General features: G+C 54.6%; 1 protein-coding gene across 1 annotated transcript in view; it reads right to left on the reverse strand.

The window, feature by feature from the left end:
* The window catches only part of LOC143167961 (heparan sulfate glucosamine 3-O-sulfotransferase 3A1-like), a 38,883-nt gene extending 20,060 nt beyond the window's left edge, over positions 1-18,823 (reverse strand). The window contains exon 1 of the mRNA XM_076353952.1: positions 18,249-18,823. Within this exon, the coding sequence (XP_076210067.1) occupies positions 18,249-18,823 (575 nt within the window). The remainder of the gene's footprint in view (positions 1-18,248) is intronic.
* Between the last annotated feature and the right edge of the window lie 222 nt (positions 18,824-19,045).

The raw sequence follows: 19,045 nt of genomic DNA on the forward strand, positions 1-19,045 counted from the left end.
CCCCCATCACCGCAAACTGGACAGGGAGCCCCATCCGCTGAGCCCCCGGCACAATGCGAACGGGTTTGGTATTGTTGGGAAACATGGCACACATGTGACGTGCTATTGTCCCTAATTTGATTAATGAAGCGATCACGCTAACGGGGCATTCCACACCCCCCAGCACCTTGTTACTAACCCACGCCAGGAACTTCTCATCAGAGCATTAATTCCCCCGTACTTGCCTTTCCCAACCTTGTCAGGTAATTGTTTATGAAAAGATGAATGTATACAATAATACTGGGTGAAGGGAGCTGATGTATGTGGTGTTAATGAATGAAATAATCAGTTTGGTAATAACTGGCATGTGTATTTGTCAAAAGGGAACCAGCAGGACATTAGCATTCTGCAGCCACCGAACCTTTATCTCCCGGGCTTGTGTTTGACAACCGCCCCCAGATAGTCCATGAATAAAATACAGAGTAGTACCCAGACATAATTAAACTGCCAATGTGGATGTACCTAAATGAACTTGATATCTTAATGACACTAGATAGCATGCGAATAATGAAGGCGGCATGAAAGGGATGTGCATAATGAACACAGACATCCCTGCTGTCGCTGAGGAGCCGCCTGTAGGGACCGTCCTCGCCAACGGTGGCTCCTGGTCCTCCTCGTTAGCACGCGGGGCATCGCCTGCGCTGCCACGCCGCGCCAAAGGGACCCGTGCCGTGGCCATGGGGCTCATCCATGCCAGCACTGAGGACAGAGTGCTGCCCCTGTGGGGGCAAGGGCTGGCGTCCTGCAGCGCTGGCCGGGCTGTGGCCGTGTAGGACAGGGCGGCGTGCGGGGACAGGGCTCTCAGACCTGCCTGCTGGCACATCTCACCCTCCCTCCTCCAGAAATCCCTCCTTTGCCCCATCTCTCTGCACCAAATCCTCACCGGTCCTCCTGCATCTGCTCCTCCAGAGACCTCTGGCATACTGTTGTGCAGCACAGACGTGATTTTTAGGAGCACTTAATATGATTAAATTACCAGACATCTTCCTTTTTAATTTTTTTTCAGCATGGAGATTGTTTTCCAGCGGAGAAACCACTCCCTGGGGACCGGCTGCTCAGAGGAGCCCAACCACCAGATAGGGAACATGTCCCAAGATAACTCAGCAGCACGTGCAGAGCCGCAACACCTCCTCATCCCCATTATCCACGGACATCAAGCCAGATGCGTCCTCCTCCAGCACCCATGGGTGCAATCCTCCCTCTGGAGGATGCCGGGCACTCCCGACAGGCACCCAGCTGTCCCTACAGAGCCACCCGGCATTACACTGCCGCTCGCGGGCGTTTGCTCCCGAGAGGCAGGTTTCAGCCTCCTCCTTTGGGGAGGCACCGCGCTGGGTTCACACGCCACGCCGCTCAGAAGGTAATTGCCACTTATTGCTCTAATTGCTCCAATTTTAGCAGCAAATGAGCGATGTACAGTAAGTATCAGTCTTATTAAAGAAATAATAATGGGAAATTAGAGCACGCACTACAGGGAAGGAACACTCCCCTGGTTACACAGGATACAGCTGTGCTGGCATTTGACGGCAGCAGAGTCCCTGCCTGCTGCTGATATAACTCCAACATATTTGAATACAATAAGTTCAGTGTGTAGGAAAGCAACTGGCTCAATACGGCTCGGCTTGCTCCGTAATGACTGAATCGACTGGTGGCTCAGAAATTGCTGCGAAGCCAGCGTGGGAAATGTGAACTGGAACAGGTCCTATCTCCCTCTAAAAAGGAGATAAGGAAAAACCGCTTAATGAAAATGAAAAAGTACAGCAGGTTTGGGGGAAAACATCTTAAAAACCAGCAGACAACACAGCCCGGACCACCACAGGGAGAGCCAACACAGAGAGCAACCTGCTGGGGGTTGCACAGCAAGTCATGACACATGATGAAGTATTGAGATGGGTTAAAAAACAGACTCATTTAGGTTGGAAAAAAACTTTAAGATCATTGAGTCCAACAACTCCTGCTTGGGCCAGAGAAAGGGGAAAGGCGGCACTGGTGTGGCCCAGCCTGCCCAGGTGTCCCAGGGATGTGACAGGAGGGACCTGGGCACGTTCTCACCACCAACATGTCTTCAGCAATGACAGCTACCGTTAGAAAGATGCCAGAGAGATGCAGCCAAAGAGCCCTGGGTCCCAACCAGGTGAAACCTTCAACTTACTGCACCCTGCCCATTTACCCCCCCTGAATATTTGGCCCTGACTGCCAGTTATTTAACCATTGCCTTCCTTCCCAGGAAAGACATCCCCGTGGTGCACCCTCATTAGACAGTAATGGTGATTTCATTAGATTAAATAACTCTGATGATCCCCAGAGACCAACAGCACTTTAAACATAGAGCCTCGGAGTTAGAATTACTGTTATTTAACGTTGATTAGATTACGAGGCAAATCCAATTTTTCCCCTAAACATGATGGCTATGATTTGCCTAGCAGGAGATGTTAAGGACGGCATTCCTGGAAATCTGTGCTGGGGGGGGACACCATGCCTGAATCAGCAATGTCGGGGTGACCCACGGGCTTGTGTCTGAAAGTCACTGCGGAGAGCGTGAATGGGGCCCAGGGGGTGTCCCCATTGTCCCTGCCCTCATTTTGCTCCAAAGCCGAGGGGTCAGGTGGACCTGTATCTGCCGTGTCAGCTTATCGCCCCCTCCAGCAGGAATATCACCAGGAAATAATTGGGCCTCTTTGACCCATGGCCCTGCTGCGGCTGAGGCCGTTAATCACTCCCTAAAGCTCCCTCCCGACTCTTTTTCCCCCGGGAGCCCCATGGCCCACAGCTCCCAGCAAGGGATGTGCCTCTTGGCTGCAGCTCTGCCCACCACCGGTCTGCCGGGAATGCCTGCAGGGAGAGGAGGGAGGGAGAGCGTCCGGGTCTCTCCCTTCTCCTCATCCCCAGGATCCCATTGGAATCCGTTTTACAGCTCTGGGGACCTGAGGGCTTGGAGTGGGCTGGGAAAGGTCTGTCAGGGCAGGAGAGGGACCATCTCAGGGTCTCCACTCCTAAGCACAGGGGTGCAGTAAGTGCCCCCTCGCTGAGGACAACGCAGTAACGGGTTATCTTTCAGTGCACGGTGCACTTTGCTTCCAAGCCCTTTCCTAGGGTATGCCATGCATTTAATGCCTGGCTTAGGAGATGAGCCAGGACAGAGCTTCCTTTGGACCCCTTGGCTGATGTATCTTTGGGAAGCCAAGGGGTCAAACAACTCCTAAATGCATTCCCCACATTGGGCAGAGCCACCTGTGGATCCAGGGATGCCGGGCAACCCCAGCAGCCGCAGGCAGGCAAGAGCACAGCCCACTCAGACAGACAGACAGACAGACTCCCACGAAAGCAAGCTCAGCTGCCAGTGCAAAAATGACTAGTCTGATAAATTTGGCTTTATACCGAGGATGTGTAAGGAAAAGGGGAGGCTCCACGAAGAGCTGGCTCCCAGCAACCAAGGTGACCATGAAGGTGACCATGAGCAGAGGCCAGATCCACCAGGACACCCACCCTGGGCTGACCATGGGCTATTCAGCAGAAGCTCCCAGGGATGGAGGGGAGAAGAAGGATGCATGCCCCATCCATGCTGAAACACCCAGTGGGCTCCAGTGTGGGTCCGGACTCCTCCATCCCACTCACCGCTGGATGTCCCCAGTGGGGTGATGGCCAAAAAAGCCCCTGGGAACGGCCAGGGTTGAGCATGGCTCTGCAGGTCACCCAGGCTTGGGCTCCTTCATCTAGGTGTGGCCTTACACCAGCTTTTACAATGCTGCTGGATTTAGCCAACAAAGCCAAGGGCTGCTTTCAGGGCTTTAATAAAATCCAGAGCCGCTCATAATTTTAAGTCAGATTTACTCCAGAGGAAACACACCCAAATTCCTTCCTCGCCTCTGCGATCACCACCCCGATGCCTTTCCCATCTATCCTCCCAGGGTTATAAGTGACCGAGCCCAGGCAGCTTCCGAGTGAGAGTGGGGCTCTGGGGTGAGAGCCGAGAAAGCAGCAGAAGCATGTGCTGGGGAGATGCTTATATTGTCCAAAAATAAATAATAATTTAAAAATCCAGTGCTGCAACAGCATATTTCTCATGTACCAAAGAATCCAGAGGTACACTAGGAAACCAGAGGTTTTATGTCTGGCCTGGGAAGGCTGGTGGGTCCCAATGGATACATCAAGCCCATGGCTTCTCCTCTTAGCTACTGCAGGAAACTGCCTGCGATGCCAGTGCCTGGCTCCGGTGGCTGGGGAGGCGAGCTGCTGCCCCACTGCACCACCCGGCAGAAGCAGGCAGTGATGGGGAAGCACCAATTTCTTCCTCCCAGCTCTGTCTTGGGGCAGGCTGGAAGGGAGGGCAATTGTCCCAAAACAGAGGTGCAGGGATGGATACATCAGAAATGGGGACACATCCAGGCATCAGCTGCAACCCGGCAGTTCGCTGTCACTAGGCCAAATAACTCAATTGCAATTAGGAAGCAACGAGCAGATGAAGCCTATAAAACTCCGAGGCGCAGCCCCCTTGAAGACCCGCAGCTCACGGCTTGGCTCGCTGACCTGGCCGCATCGCGCCGCAGAGGCAGCAGGTCCCCACGATGTGACAGAGGGCCACGACCCCCCGCGCAGGCAGGGCAGAGCTCAACCTGTCCAAGTGCCAAACAAAGCGGCTCCGGCGCCTTGGCGGGCTTCACCGCCGGCGCTGACCCCGACCCGTGGCACTGGAGCCAGTCAAACTCAATTAAATGCTGTGCGCTGCATCTGGGTCAGGCCATGAAGTCCTTCCCCCCCTTGTCTAAGCCCCTTTGGAGGCTCCCGGGCTAACCGCTTGCGTGTCCTACTAAATTCTTTCTTTCTGAGGCTCTTCCAGAAGATTTACTGCTGCTGGAAGGGAGAGCCAGGAGCAAGCAGGCGGAGCGGCATCACGACTCGTTACGAAGGCAGCTCTGGGGGCTTGAGCGCCTCTGCCCCAAGCCCAGCTGAGCGGGGATCACACTGCGTGCATGCGGAAACAACATTTAAACCTGATGTGACTTTCCGTCTGACCCTCTGTGCATCCTCTGCATCTGCCCGTGGTCGGAGAGAACGCAACCCAGAGAGGGCGACGCTGGAGGGACAGATCCTGGTCCTCACCAACTGCAGGAAAGCCAAGTCCCAGCCCCGCTAGGTGCACCTTTAGCAATGACCTTAGTATTTTGTGAGTGAGCTCATCAGCATAACCCCATTTCACACATGGGGAAACTGAGGCAGGGGACATAACAGGCCCTTGCTCACCACTGCCCAGCCAGGCTGAGTGTGTCCCAAAGCCTCCTCAGCTGCCCTGGACATGACACAGGAGACAAGCAGCACATGCTGTCTGTGCCATGGCAATGCCCATGCTGTCCCCGGGAGCTCAGCTCTCCTGTCACCGCAGGTGCACAACAAAATCCCATCCTCTGCCCTAAGGAGGGTCCAGCCCAAGCCAGACCCTGCTACGCTTGGGAACAGCGAGGTGGGAACCGGCCATCCTAGCTCAAACAAGGAGCAGCTGGACAAGAAACCCCTTGGTGTTTGGTGTGAGGCATTTAATGGCCAGGCTTTCGTACCTTCACCTCTTTGCTATGAAATGGAGAGAGTGCTCCTGGCAAGCTGGCATTCCTGGTCTCCTTGGAAAGACAACTGTCGGCAGAAAGTCTTCCTCGCGGCAGCCCCTGCACGCAGCTCTGCGCTCCCCCCTCCCCTCCAGCCTGCCCCGCGCCTGCTCCCCAGGACGACACCCCCCTTTGCTACGCGACCTCATGCCACAGGAAGCAGGACCAGGAGATGCAGCCATCCCCGCTGCATCTCTCCTGGGGCACATATCGCCTTCCAGCCATCCAAATCCACGGATGGGGTGGGTTTTTCTGTGCTTGCTCAAAAACCTCTGGCAGCCCTTTAAACCCAGGCAGGTTTGCACAGGGCAGAGGAGCAGGGCTCACGCCCTCCATCCAGGCAGCAAAGCCCTCCAGCAGACGGGCAGAAATGAAGAGCCGGGGCGGCAGTCGGACCTTAAACCACTCCAAATGTTTGCAAAGCAAACATCGGTCCCGGCGGGGCTGCCGCAGCTCAGCCCACAGGGCCGGGTCGCTGCCAGCCCCTGCCTGCTGCCACTGCGTAGGGGGAGCAGCCTCGGGTACCTTAGAAGCATGTAAATCATAGAATCATAGAATAGTTTGGGTTGGAAGGGACCTCTAAAGGCCATCTAGTCCAACCCCCCTCCCGTGGGCAGGGACATCTTCAACTAGATCAGGTTGCTCAGAGCCCCGTCCAACCAAATCTGAAGAGATGCTTCAGAAAGTTAAGCTGTGCTTACCCACCTCACTAGCCTGCAAGTGCTAAGAGATCTCTTTCTTTTTTTTCTTTGCGTCTGGTATGAACTAACACAGTTTTACACACACATCCAGGCTCTTCAGCACAAGAGCTGATGGGGGGCAGGCATTCAATGGTCATTTATGCTGAAATTACCCAGACCATGGGTGCAAAGTGCAATGCTCCCATCTTTGCTATCAACCACCGGCCATTCGATGCCAACTGGAAAATTCATCCCCTTCCAGAAAGTGTATTTCTAACCAAATAACACTGATCATATTTTCGCCCGGTAACAGTTATGGGAAATTGAGCCTCCCTGGGTCACCCTGGGGTCCCCCTGACCCACGAGCTAATTCCTGTGCCAGCAGCTGGAGCAAACCCCTGGGTCCCCAGCCAAGGCTCGGGGACTCCCTCAGGTGGACTTTGCTTCTGGTCCCTCACGCTTAACAGCTCCTGATGCATCTTTCTTTGCTAAGCACTTCTGGAGCCCTTTTAGAGTCTTCTAGCCAAAAGCCTCCCGTGGCAGCCAGTTTCACAATTTAATCTCACACTGATTGAAAAAGTACCTATTTCTGCTTCTTTCTAACCTGTTGCTGATGGTACAGCTGGAGACATGAGAACGACGGCCTCTGCCTTCTCAGCTGCCCCATGAAATCTCCCTCTCAGCAGCTTCTGGACCCAGGCTGCAGGGAGAGTCTTTAGCAGAGCTCAAGAGTTCCCTTCCTGGGAGAGTTTCACAGCTCACGGCCACTCGCTAATACAGCGCATGAGTGCAGGGGAGGAGGAAACGTAAGATGGACAGTGAGCACCCAAGGAGATAAAGATGCAACTAAGTGCACTTGCAGACGCAGCCAACCCTGCGACAGCAGGGGAGCTGGAGGAGCGATGGCCCCCAGCCCAGAAGCAGGTGGAAAGGACCTTCCCAGCGCGTGGTAAAGCTGTGTCATCTCTAACGCGTCAGCAGAGCGAGAAACCCCGTAAACCCCTCCAGGAGCTAAGGCTAAGGGGAGAGCTGGTCACTGCCCCCGCTGCCCCTAATGCAGCCGGGCTGGGGAAGAGTGAGCACCGAGGCACCAGCGCGTCTGTGTGCACACATGCCTGTGCTCAGCATCTTCCTCCTCCTCTTCCTCCGTGTGGCCCTCCCCTGCTGGGGAAGCTGGCTGGGACAGGGCACACAGGGCAGCCAGACGTTGGTGGAACCAACATGCACGAGCCGGGTCTCACCAAGCCCTGCACAGGAGGCGGCTGAACCAGCTGTCGACCCCAACCCACGCTCCTCTCACCCAGCTCTGCGTGTCACTACCTGTGCTCTGCTTGCTGCATGCAGTGAGATTTGGCTTTGGGTTTTTTCCTTCTTTAGAGATGATGAAGGAGCTAACAGCCATTGTCACACAGGTACAAGACTGATAAATACCAGGCAAACATTTATAGGCAAATATTAATATTCACACAGCGCAGTTCAGCAGTGCAAAAGGGCAGGAATATTGCACGTTAGCTTTATCCCTTGCCGTGACACGCAGCTTTTGCACAGAGAAAAACCCAAATCATCTTGCAGACCAGAAGAAAGATCACTTCCCAGCCATCAAAAGCCAACAGCCCCGAGCCCCGTGGTGGGTCTCTGCCAGCAGCACGGTGCCCAGCCCGGGAATGGGGAGCAAAGATGACTGGAGCCAGTTAAAACTGCAGAGTTAATTTTTAGGGGCAGAGACTAGAATTACCTGAGCTGGAAGTTAGCCCGGACATGGGGATTAGCACCCTCAACCCTTGTAAGAGGAGTCAGGGGAACTTTCCATGACCTTCAGCACGAGGAGCAGGTTGAGGAGCAGAGCAGCACCGGGGGGGAGGGCGGGGGGAGCGCACAGCTGATGCCGAGGGAAGCTCAGCACACGCTGAACACCCATCGCTGATGCTTGTAGCAGACAGTCTCCCTTCCTACCACAGTTAGAAGAGATCAACAGCAGCATGGAGCTAGATGCCAAGAGGTCCCATGTGCTAAGCCTTGCTCTGCCAGACGCTCTGGGTGCTTTTCTGCCTGTTTCCCCAGTGGCAGAGTGGAGTGTTCTCCATTCCACCAATGCTGCTGACGGCCGTGGCACCGCACTAACCCAGGGACCGGCTGCCAGACCTGTGTCGGGGGGAACGGTTGTGCCGTGGCTCTGCCAACACCTCCTAACAGCATGGTTTTGGAAAGAGAGAAACACCACAGCTGAGGCCACTGACCCAGCATTTGTCTCTCAGAGGAGGGAGATCTCCCCCACTTCTGGCTTTGGCACGTCATACAGCCTCCTCCTGCCATCACCAGTTTTCCTATGCAAATCACAGCGCGTTAATGGCACAATACTAATTGCACCCAGGGTAACCCACTGCTCCCCCCGTCCAGGCCAGGGGACCCCCCATGGGCACAGGTCCAGCAGGAGCAGGGGAAAGCCATGCCTTGCTGCACTGGGTGACCCAGGGTCCTCCCAAACACCGTTTTACTGAGGCTTAAAGCAAAACTTGGCAAGGCACAACCTGGAGTCCAGCAATGTTTGAGACCAAAGGGATTTAAGGAGCAAATTTCCAGCCGGGGAAGGGACTCTGGAGCCAACAAAGTCCAGATGCAAAATGGCAAAAGCGGCATCTCCAGCTGGCGTGTTACAGGGGCTCTGAGCACGTCAGCACCGTGGGGTCGCTGATCCTGGAGCATGTTTTTGGAGGTCTGAGCCAAGCCAGGCCATCTCCTCAGGCTCTCTGCACACCACTCCTCCTGGGCCATCGCATCTCCTGCCTTTCACTCGCTAACCCTGTGCCGGAGGGGTCAAGACACAGAGCTCCTCCCAGGTGGGAAATCCAGATGTTTCCTCACTTGTTTCACTCTGAGCTGGAACATGCCAATGCTTGGGAATTTCTCCCCAGAAAGGGCTTCCCAAACAGTCCAGTTCAGACAGTGCAAAAGCGTTTAAATAATGTTGAAAGCTGCTGGTATATGGTACTCGATGTTATGATACAATACCATGAAAGCAGAAATGAAATGTTAATGACAAAACGCAACACTTGAGAGCCTGAAGACGCACACGTAAGCATACACACACACAAACCATCAGATAAACACGGAAGTCAAAACAATTGGATTTGGTATTTTCCCATAAAAGGCTTCCCCAGAGAGCACGGGCTGCAGGAGGGAGCCCTTTTCCAACAGGCGATGTCAGAACAAATCAGCCTGGCTTTTTGAAATTTTCAGCAAAAAAATATCCCGCTAGAGAGAGATATAAATAAATAAATAAATAAATAGCCAGCCTCCCGACGTTGTGCTTGAACCTGAACATCTCTCACCAGGGGAAGGTGTGGGAAGGGCAGTTGTGGTCAGATCTGATCCGACTGTTCACATCCCAGTTTCCAGCCACCGGCTGTGCTCGGGAACTGGAGCCAAGCGGTGCAGCCAGGGCAGAGGAGGCTGCTCCATCTCCCTCTCACAGCCAGGAGCTAGGCAGGATCCCGCTGAAGCTGCTGTACTGGCATCCACGATCTGCATGGTTTTGTGCAAGGAAGGTCTCCGCATGCCTGGAGTTGCCCAGGTGGGATTTTCTTATGCGACGCTTGGGCACGGCTGCTCGACAGCGGGGAAAACAACCACACGAGGTTTCCGAAGCTCCCCCGGGGCAGCAATAGGAAGTTTCTCCTCATTCGCCCACCAGAGACGTACCCGGTGGCAGCAGCCTCGAGCCTGGGGGAGTTTGAGCAGGGATCTTTATATCTCTGCAACAGATGGTGTTGCAACAGAAAGAGCACGTTATGCATCTCCTCACTTCCAGGAAGCAAGAAGGATGGTCTTGCCATGCACGAAGGGAACCGGCGATTTCTTTTGCTGAAAGATTTCCTCCTGCAGAATCACATCACTCGATGAAAGAAACACCAAGAATAATTCACTTCCTCAGGCAACTCTTTATATTCTCACTGTGGGCACCGTCCAGCTCACGTACCCCCCAGGGCGTCGCAAGGGCTCAGGAGGGCGCAGTTTGGACGTTAACATGTTTAACTCCAAACCATGAAAAACTGAATTTCCCAGAAGCTGGATTATGCAGGAGACAGGCAGAGACACTGGTCACTGTCACGGTCCCTGGGATGGCCCCATCCTACAGACCATGCACGAACAGCCCCACTGACCCATACGGGGCTTTGTAATGGGGTAAGACCCCAGTATCCAACCCCAGCAACGCAACTTTAACTGCAACCTAATCCACTTCCCTTCCATAATACCTGCACATAATGAGAGTTTGCAAAGATTTATGGCCATAACAACCGTCCCTGCTCCCCCTCGTCAGCCTCTGCTGTTTCCCTGCGAAAGCAGTTTGGGTTACCTTGATATTCTCCAGGGGAAAAGCATAATTAGCAGCTCAGGAGTTTTAATGCCTACATCGGGGAGGGGGCTCACGGCGGGTTATTCTCAGGTTTTCTGATCACTTGTTGTTTGTTCTGAACTCTTTGGAAAGGCACCAGCTCCCTTCCCCCTCCCCAGACCTAACTGCTCTTATTATAGACTTCAAAAGGTTGGGGTGAAATCCTAGCTCGGCTGCGGTGAACAGACATATTGGTGGTGATGGTGTGGCCAGAGCACGGCCCCGGACCCCAGACTCAACATAATTACTCCCAGGAGCCCCCCCAAAGGCAGCAGAGCCGATGGCAGGAGGATGGGCTACATGCATAGGTGAGGATTTGCAAGATCCGACCTGAAAGGAGGACTAGTGGTTTAAGCAGGGTGAATCTGCTTAAAGTTCAAACTACTTCTCTAAAGAGTATCACAATTTTTGCCATAAATGGGCTCTCGCCCCAGCCAGCTGGAGCTTTGCGCTGCTTTTCATGAGACCCGGCTCTATCAATTCAACTGACAAAATCTTGGACAGTTGAGGCCATATTTTCAAGATTGCTCAGCACAAGCAGGCAGGGCCAGGGGAACCCCAGTTTCCAAGCACCCCATGCCAAGGTAGAGCCATGGGGTGGACGAGGATGGTGCCGATCCCCTCCAGGCTCCCGCGCCCCAGGGACTGAGGCGTGAAGCAGTACTGAAGAGGAGGACGGGGTCTATTGACCATCCAGAGGTACCTGGACAAGCTCCAGAAGTGGGCTTGTGTGAACCTCATGAGGTTTAATAAGGCCAAGTGCAAGGTCCTGCACCTGGGGGGCAACCCCCAGTATCAATACGGGCTGGGGGATGAAGGGATGGAGAGCAGCCCTGCCGAGAAGGACTTGGGGGTACTGGTGGATGAAAAGCTGGACATGAGCCAGCAATGTGCGCTCGCAGCCCAGAAGGCCAATCGTATCCTGGGCTGCATCACAAGCAGCGTGGCCAGCAGGGCGAGGGAGGGGATTCTGCCCCTCTGCTCTGCTCTGGTGAGACCCCACCTGGAGCACTGCGTCCAGCTCTGGAGCCCTCAGCATAAGAAAGACACGGACCTGTTGGAGCGGGTCCAGAGGAGGGTCACAAAAATGACCAGGGGGATGGAACAGCTCTCCTGTGAAGAAAGGCTGAGAGAGTTGGGGTTGTTCAGCCTGGAGAAGAGAAGGCTTCAGGGAGACCTTATTGCAGCCTTTCAATACTTAAAGGGGGCTTATAAAAAAGATGGTGGCAGACTTTTTAGCAGGGTCTGTTGCAACAGGACGAGGGGGAATGGCTTTAAACTAAAGGGGGGTCGATTTAGACTAGATATAAGGAAGAAATTTTTTACACTGAGGGTGGTGAAGCACTGGCCCAGGTTGCCCAGAGAGGTGGTGGATGCCCCCTCCCTGGAAACGTTCAAGGTCAGGTTGGACGGGGCTCTGAGCAACCTGATCTAGTTGAAGATGTCCCTGCCCACGGCAGGGGGGTTGGACTAGATGGCCTTTAGAGGTCCCTTCCAGCCCAAACTATTCTATGATTCTATGACTTCTGAACCTTCCCAGTATATCCCTGTGCAGACCACAGGATCTGCCGAGAGAAGAGTCCAATAAAACCCTAAGTATTTATTTTGATGCTTTCTAATGGGAATGGGGTTGACTTCTCCTTATATGCCAACTCAGGAGCTCACTCCGTCATCAGGAATGGACACGAACCCTGGATATGAACTTCGCCATTAACAGAAAATAGATGTGATATGTATAGATGCAAAATGCTTAAAAGAGCCACCAAAAATAACCACCCTTTGGGGTTTACTTGAGGAGTAAGAAGGGAAAGAGCCCAGCCCCACCTCTTCGGACTTAGATCTTGCTAGGGGTGTGTGTCTGGACAGTGCCATCCCTGGATGGTGCCACCCATCAGATGTGCACACTAGGTGGCACTCCACCTCGCCACAAGAGGACAGCGAGCCAAAGCTGTGCCAAGGCTGCAGGACCTCTGCCAGCAGCTCTGGTGGGGTTCACCTGCTTTGGGTGTTATTTAACCCACAGCAGGCTCAGACTCCATATAGCACCTCATCTCTGCGCTGGAGAGAGGTGCCACAGAGTCACAACCCTGCTGTCCCACCCCTGCAGCACAGGACAGTGACTTTACAGATGGGCAAACTGAGGCACACCAAGACATAGAATCATAGAATCATGAAGGTTGGAAGAGACCTCTAAGATCATCGAGTCCAACCGTCAACCCAACACCACCATGCCCACTAAACCATGTCCCTAAGCGCCGCATCTACTCGTCTTTTAAATACTTCCAGGGATGGGGACTCCACCACTTCCCCGGGCAGCCTGTTCCAATGTTTCACCACTCTTTCAGTAAAGACATTTTTCCTCACGTCCAATCTAAACCTCCCCTGGCGCAACTTGAGGCCGTTTCCTCTCGTCCTATCGCTTGTTACTTGGGAGAAGAGACTGACACCCACCTCGCTACAACCTCCTTTCAGGGAGTTGTAGAGAGCGATGAGGTCTCCCCTCAGCCTCCTTTTCTCCAGGCTAAACAACCCCAGTTCCCTCAGCCGCTCCTCATAAGACTTGTTCTCCAGACCCTAACATCTCCCCAGTAGCAGGGTGCCAGCCTTCAAACTATTTCAAATCTTTACCGAAATGCCTTGGAGCAACTGAGTCCAGATCACGCACAAAGGCAGCGGCAAAGCACATGAGCACCAGAACCAGTTACTGTCTTTTTATAACGGACTCAATGACCCCAGCCCTGATATCAGCGTTTCCAGTGAGCTCCTTCTCCCCCTTGCTCTTCCCCAGCAAGGAGAGGTCCCTTCAACCATGCATAAACTCACCTCATCCTCCATCTCCAATGACCCCTTGGCCAGCAGACCCACGCTGCCCAACCAACCAGCACATTCTCCACTGTCTTTACGCCTGTCTCAGCCTATCTCCACCTGTTGTTTACAGTGAATTACCTGCGCTTTGGGGCCAAGACCATCTTTTGTTCCCTTTTTATACAGCACTTGGCACCATGAGCTCAGTACGGGGAGGTATCTGATTACACAGCTAATAAATAAACAAGGACCTTGATCCTCTTCAGCATGTGGTTGTCCAAGGCTGCAATTTCCAAAGAAACTGCTGCAGGCTGCGCTTGATCCTATTAGTAATTCAGATGTGTTTGGGAGACGAGATGTTCCCAGGATGAGGAGCAGGCGCTGCTAAACCAGACCCTCCTACAAACAGGCATGAACACAGCAGGGAGTGGAAAACCCAAACTGGCTCAAACTCGATGTCCAACGGCACAACCCATGTTCTGGGCTGGGCACACCCTGAACACAGTCAAAGACCTGGTGTTTCTTGCAGAGGCTGCAAGGTTGGCTGAAGAAAGGTGGGGGAGAAGATCACTTTAAGGCAACTACTGCTACAGCATCTCTCTCCCGCGGGGGGGTTTTGCAACAAGGTTTTTCCTCCTGATGGCCATCTGGTCCTGCTCCACCTTTCACGACTTGTACTCACTCCCCCAAAGTCTCCCCGGCATCTTCCACACAGTCCTGCTCCCCGTGCCTACGTTCCCATCCTCACTTTCATGCTTACAAAGCACTCACTGACTGCGCTGTTGAATTACGGTGACTGCAAAACCCCATGGACCTCCAGGCCATCCGCTGCTACAGGAGTGGCCCGACTCCTGCTTCCCCAGGGCTCCGATTTCACCATGATTTGAGGCACAGAGGATGGGAAACGGCACGAGGTGGGATGCAGCTGCTCCAAGCACGTGTCCCCCTGCTAAACGAACCTCCTTTTCCTCCCTCCCAGACCTCTTCAGCAACTGAGACGTTCTCTGTTCCATTTGACTATTTGACTCAGAAACATCAATGGTTGCCTAGATTAGAAAGAAGGAGGGGGAAAAAAAAAAAGCCTTGGAGAAAAATCCCAAGAGGACATTAATTATGAGACAGAACCCCCCAGCTCTGGAAGCATCGGGGAGGAGCGATACTTAACTCCCAACCTGACGGAGTAACTTTGAAACATCTTTCATCTTCCCCTGGATCGGGTGTAATCTAATGACATTAGCGTGGCTTCGCTCTAGTGAAATTGGCATCGGTGCTACAGAGGCAGGGAGATTAAAACATATGAAATAAACGTTCCTGGGGTGACTGACAGTATAATGACATTCCAACAGGCAGCTCAATCAGCGCGAGACTACGAAAGGATCAGAGGGAACCAGCCAGACTCGCAATATCACCCGCAAATACAGATTTTTTTTTTTTTTTTTTTTAATCCAGACATTTTTTTTTACTTGACTGGCTTAGCCCTATTCTTGGAGTTTTCCCCAGGCTGTATACGGCCATATTCGGGGTGGGGGATGGCAGTTGAACTCTATTACAACCCATGCTCACCTGCTATTGAACTCTGTTAGCTCAATAGCCTTGTTCAGCGCTGGAGCGGAGATTACTGCGCTGGGAAGTCAATGTGAGCATTGTGGGCTGCCCCCTCCCTCCTTTTGTCCCCGTACGAAGAGAGGACTTGCAAACCCGAAACGGAGAAAGCTGCTTTCGGCACACAACCTCCTTTGATATTCAACCCACACACGAGCACACACGGAGGTGTCACACTTACCAAATTAAATCACTCAAGTTGTTTTTTTATAAAATCAGCCTCTCGGTAGGACAGCAGCCTTCTTACCCAGGCACAGCGCGGGCTATAAGAGGCGAGCGATTATTCCACTTGATTTAACGGACAGCGTTTTCGTGCATTGTGTGGCACCCCAGCAGGTGACAGGACTTTCACGCGCCAAGCCCGTGCCTCGCGAGCTGCTGCCCTACAGGTACCACCATCTAACCCGCCGCTTCGGGAGCATCATCCTGCTGCTGCAGCCAGGGCTCAGCCCCCTGTTTATCCACCCTCATGCCGTGTAACAAGCAGCTGTTACCGGAGCTGCTCTTTTGTTTCCAGGAGGAAGCAGGGTCCCCCTCGTGCCTGAGACCCCACAGCCACCCTGCCATGGTCCTGGTGTGGCATCCTTGTGACAGCCCACCTCCGCGCTCCAGTGACAACGGCAGCGACCATCAGCCGCGAAGGCTGGCTGGCTCTTCTCCGTTTGCAAGCCTGTGTCGCTGCAAACCGCCAAGAGCTTTTTGTTCCCTTGGACAGGGCGCTCGCTGCCCGCGCCGGCTTCCTGCGGGCGCTGAAAGCAAACCCAACTGTTTATACCTTGTAATGATGCTGTTTAGTCTGACTGCTGGGAAACAGAAATGCACGTGAAACCTAAGCCTCTGATGCCAAAGATAAGAAATCAGGACCCCTGGCAAACATCTGGCGATTTCCCCGGCACTGAACCCTCATCAAAGATCACAGCAAACCCGTGGAGAGAGACAGTTATTTTTTTTAAATGAGTATTTATAACAGGCTGGTAACTGGTTACCAGCGGACTGACACCGCAGCTCTGCCATCACGACAGGACTCTGTGTGTTAATAAAGATTACTCATACAAGCAAAGCCGGCAAGATTAGGTCTCAAAGGAATAATCTCATACAAAGAATTCACTGTACCTCAGCCTCCACAGAGCTAATAAAAAAAAAAAAAAGAAAAAGGTGAAATTCAGTACATCAAATACCAGAACAAACAAACTGCAGCAATTAATGGGAGAGCTCATGTACCAAACGCTAAAACATAATGATTACACAAACAGCCTGCAGGGCAGCACCTTGAATGAGTAGGAGCTGCAAGATCAAGACCAAACCTCTGGAAAATTAAATCCCCTACACTGAGGACTGTACTATGCCCTAAACGCCTGTGGCTCTTCCTCTGTCTAGGTCTGCACTCCTTGCTCAGGCACTGTTTCCAGAAGCGGGTCTATTCCACTGCCATCTGCTCCTCAAGGCTTCGAGAGCATCTTTGATAAATGAGCTTTTCTGCATATCCACCATAAATTTCAGTAGATGCCACCCCAAAGCCATGTGTTTATTTTTCAAAGTCAAGACTTGATTAAAGTTCTTGAGGTTTTTCAGATTCGTTTTTAATGTTTCCTTTCTGATACAGGGTCAGCATGCGGAAACTGGATAAGCGCACACTAAAAATACAATTCTGTAGACAGCTTCAGCCCACACGAAAGGAAATCTTTCTTCTCGGAGAGCCCACACTCTGCTGCCTGCAAAATCCCAGCGTGTTTCTGACACCGGCGGATACACAAGGAAGCTCATCACTTCCACGTGTTAAGACTTTTACATAAACATTCGGACTGTCAGTACTATCCTACTCCACATTTCAATACTGTCACTGCAAGCTGAGCCAAAATCATCCTCTCCTCTCTGCTAATAGCTGGGCTTAACATGGAAGTAAAACAAGCTCTGGGGGTACCCGAAATTCTCTTCTTTTTGCTTGTTCATTCAAGAAAGCCACAAACACAGACACACTCTGCGGAAGAGCAGTTTCGCCCCCACCCTAACCAATGCTTTCTATAGGAATCTGCCAGAAGACGCTCCCCTATTAATTTTAAAACACAGAAGAAAAACATCAAAACAACATTAATGAGAATCCTGTCCCTTGGCTTTAACGTTTACTGTTTTGTTTTAAAGGGGATACCTTTTATTTGATTTAATGAAACACTAATTGAAAGGAGAACCCCATCTACCTTTTTGCTCGTTTCTTAGGCAAGGTGAGCATGTGGGTTGCGCTCCTGGAACTGATATTTTAGGTTATTCATTATCGGGCTGCTGAAACATTTGCATGAGAAATACGTTTTTTCTCCTCACCGAACACAGGGAAGCTGCTTTTAACGGCTGCATCTCTGGGCTGGGAGTTGCGGGAGGTGATGATACGATGCTTTGCAAGGGGAGGCAGCCGGGGCTGCGGGGTGGCTCGTCTGGGAGTTAGATCAGCCACAGGTTTTGCAAAGCCACCCCCCAAAAGAGCCAAGGAGCAGCAAGATGTTGGGGGGCCTGGGCTCCTCGGGGGGGTTTAGCTCTGCCTCAGCATCCCCGTGCAGTCCCCAGGGCGATGGGCCACCCACTGCTCCTCCCATTGCCCCCCCCGCCTCTGCAGGCAGCACCCCGGGCTGCGGGGCGGCACCCCCGGGGGGACCCTGCACCGGGGCAGGAGGGGCTGGGGGATGCGCTGTGCAGCGAGGCTGGGCGACGGGGGGAAGAGGAGGGGTGGGGGGTTAGGGGATGGGGTGGCGGGGAGCAGGGAGGAGGATGTGGGGAGCGAGAGGGGCTGGGGGATTTGGGAGCAGGGACGGGAAAACGGGCGGAGAGAGGGGATGGGGGGAGAGCGTCTGGGGAATCGGGAAAGGGAGACGGGGGCTGGGGGAAGCGAGGCTGGGGGATTTGGGGAGTGAGAAAAGGGTCGGCGGGTGGGTCTGGGGAGCGGGGACGGGGTTGCGGGGAGCAGCGATGGGGCTTGGGGGGTTGGAGGGGTTGGGGCAGCGGGGCTGGAGGGTCGGGGAGACGCGGGTCCGGGAGACGCGGGTGGGCGGCGGAGGGACTCCGCGGCCAGCGGAGGGCACTGCCGGCTCGGCCATGGCCCCGTCCCCGCCGCGGTGCCGCCGCCCGCCCCAGCCCGTCCCGTACCTGTACCAGGCGAGTCCCCGCTCGTAGTTGCGGTCGAAGAAGTGGGGCTCGGCGCCGACGGCGCGGACGTCGGGGTGCACCCGCAGGAACTCCAGCAGCGCCCGCGTCCCCCCCTTCTTCACGCCGATGATGATGGCCTGCGGCAGCCGCTTGGTGCCCTCGCCCAGCAGCAGCGTCAGGGTGCCGGGCGTGCCCGCCGCGCTGCCCCCGCCGCCGCCCGAGCCGCCGGCCCGGCTCCCGCCGCCCCCGGCCGGCACCTCCTCGCCCGGCGCCGCCTCCTGCCGCCGCCGCCGCTGCTTGAGCCGCTGCAGCAGCCGCTTCCGCCGCGCGGCCGCCGCCTGCCAGGGGGGCAGCTCGGCCGAGCCCCCCAGGTACCCGCCGCCGCCGCCGCCCTCCTCCTCCTCCGAGGCGGCGCCGGCGGCGATGATGGGTCCGGGCAGGGTCTGGCAGCGGTCGGCCAGGCAGTAGAAGACGTAGAGGGACATGAGGAGGGAGCAGAGCATCACCAGGAACTTCTTGAAGATGCTGCGGGGCAGCGGCTCGGCGGCGGGGGCGGCCGCCGCGCTCACGGCCATGCTACCCCGAGGCGGCGGCCGGGCGCCTTGGCCATGCTCCGCGGCCGCCCCCCGGCGCGGCCCCTCCGCGCAGCGCTCAGCGGTGGCGGGGGGCTGCGCGCTGCCGCATCCCCGGCGCGGGGGCCACGCCGCGGCGGCGGCGCTTCAGGGGGGGCATCCCCCGCGGGCGGGGCGGGGGCGGGGGGAGCCGCCGCCGCCCCCGCTGCCGCTCCGGGGCCGGGC

The sequence above is a fragment of the Aptenodytes patagonicus genome, chromosome 16 (assembly GCF_965638725.1).
Source record: "Aptenodytes patagonicus chromosome 16, bAptPat1.pri.cur, whole genome shotgun sequence".
Classification (NCBI taxonomy): domain Eukaryota; kingdom Metazoa; phylum Chordata; class Aves; order Sphenisciformes; family Spheniscidae; genus Aptenodytes; species Aptenodytes patagonicus.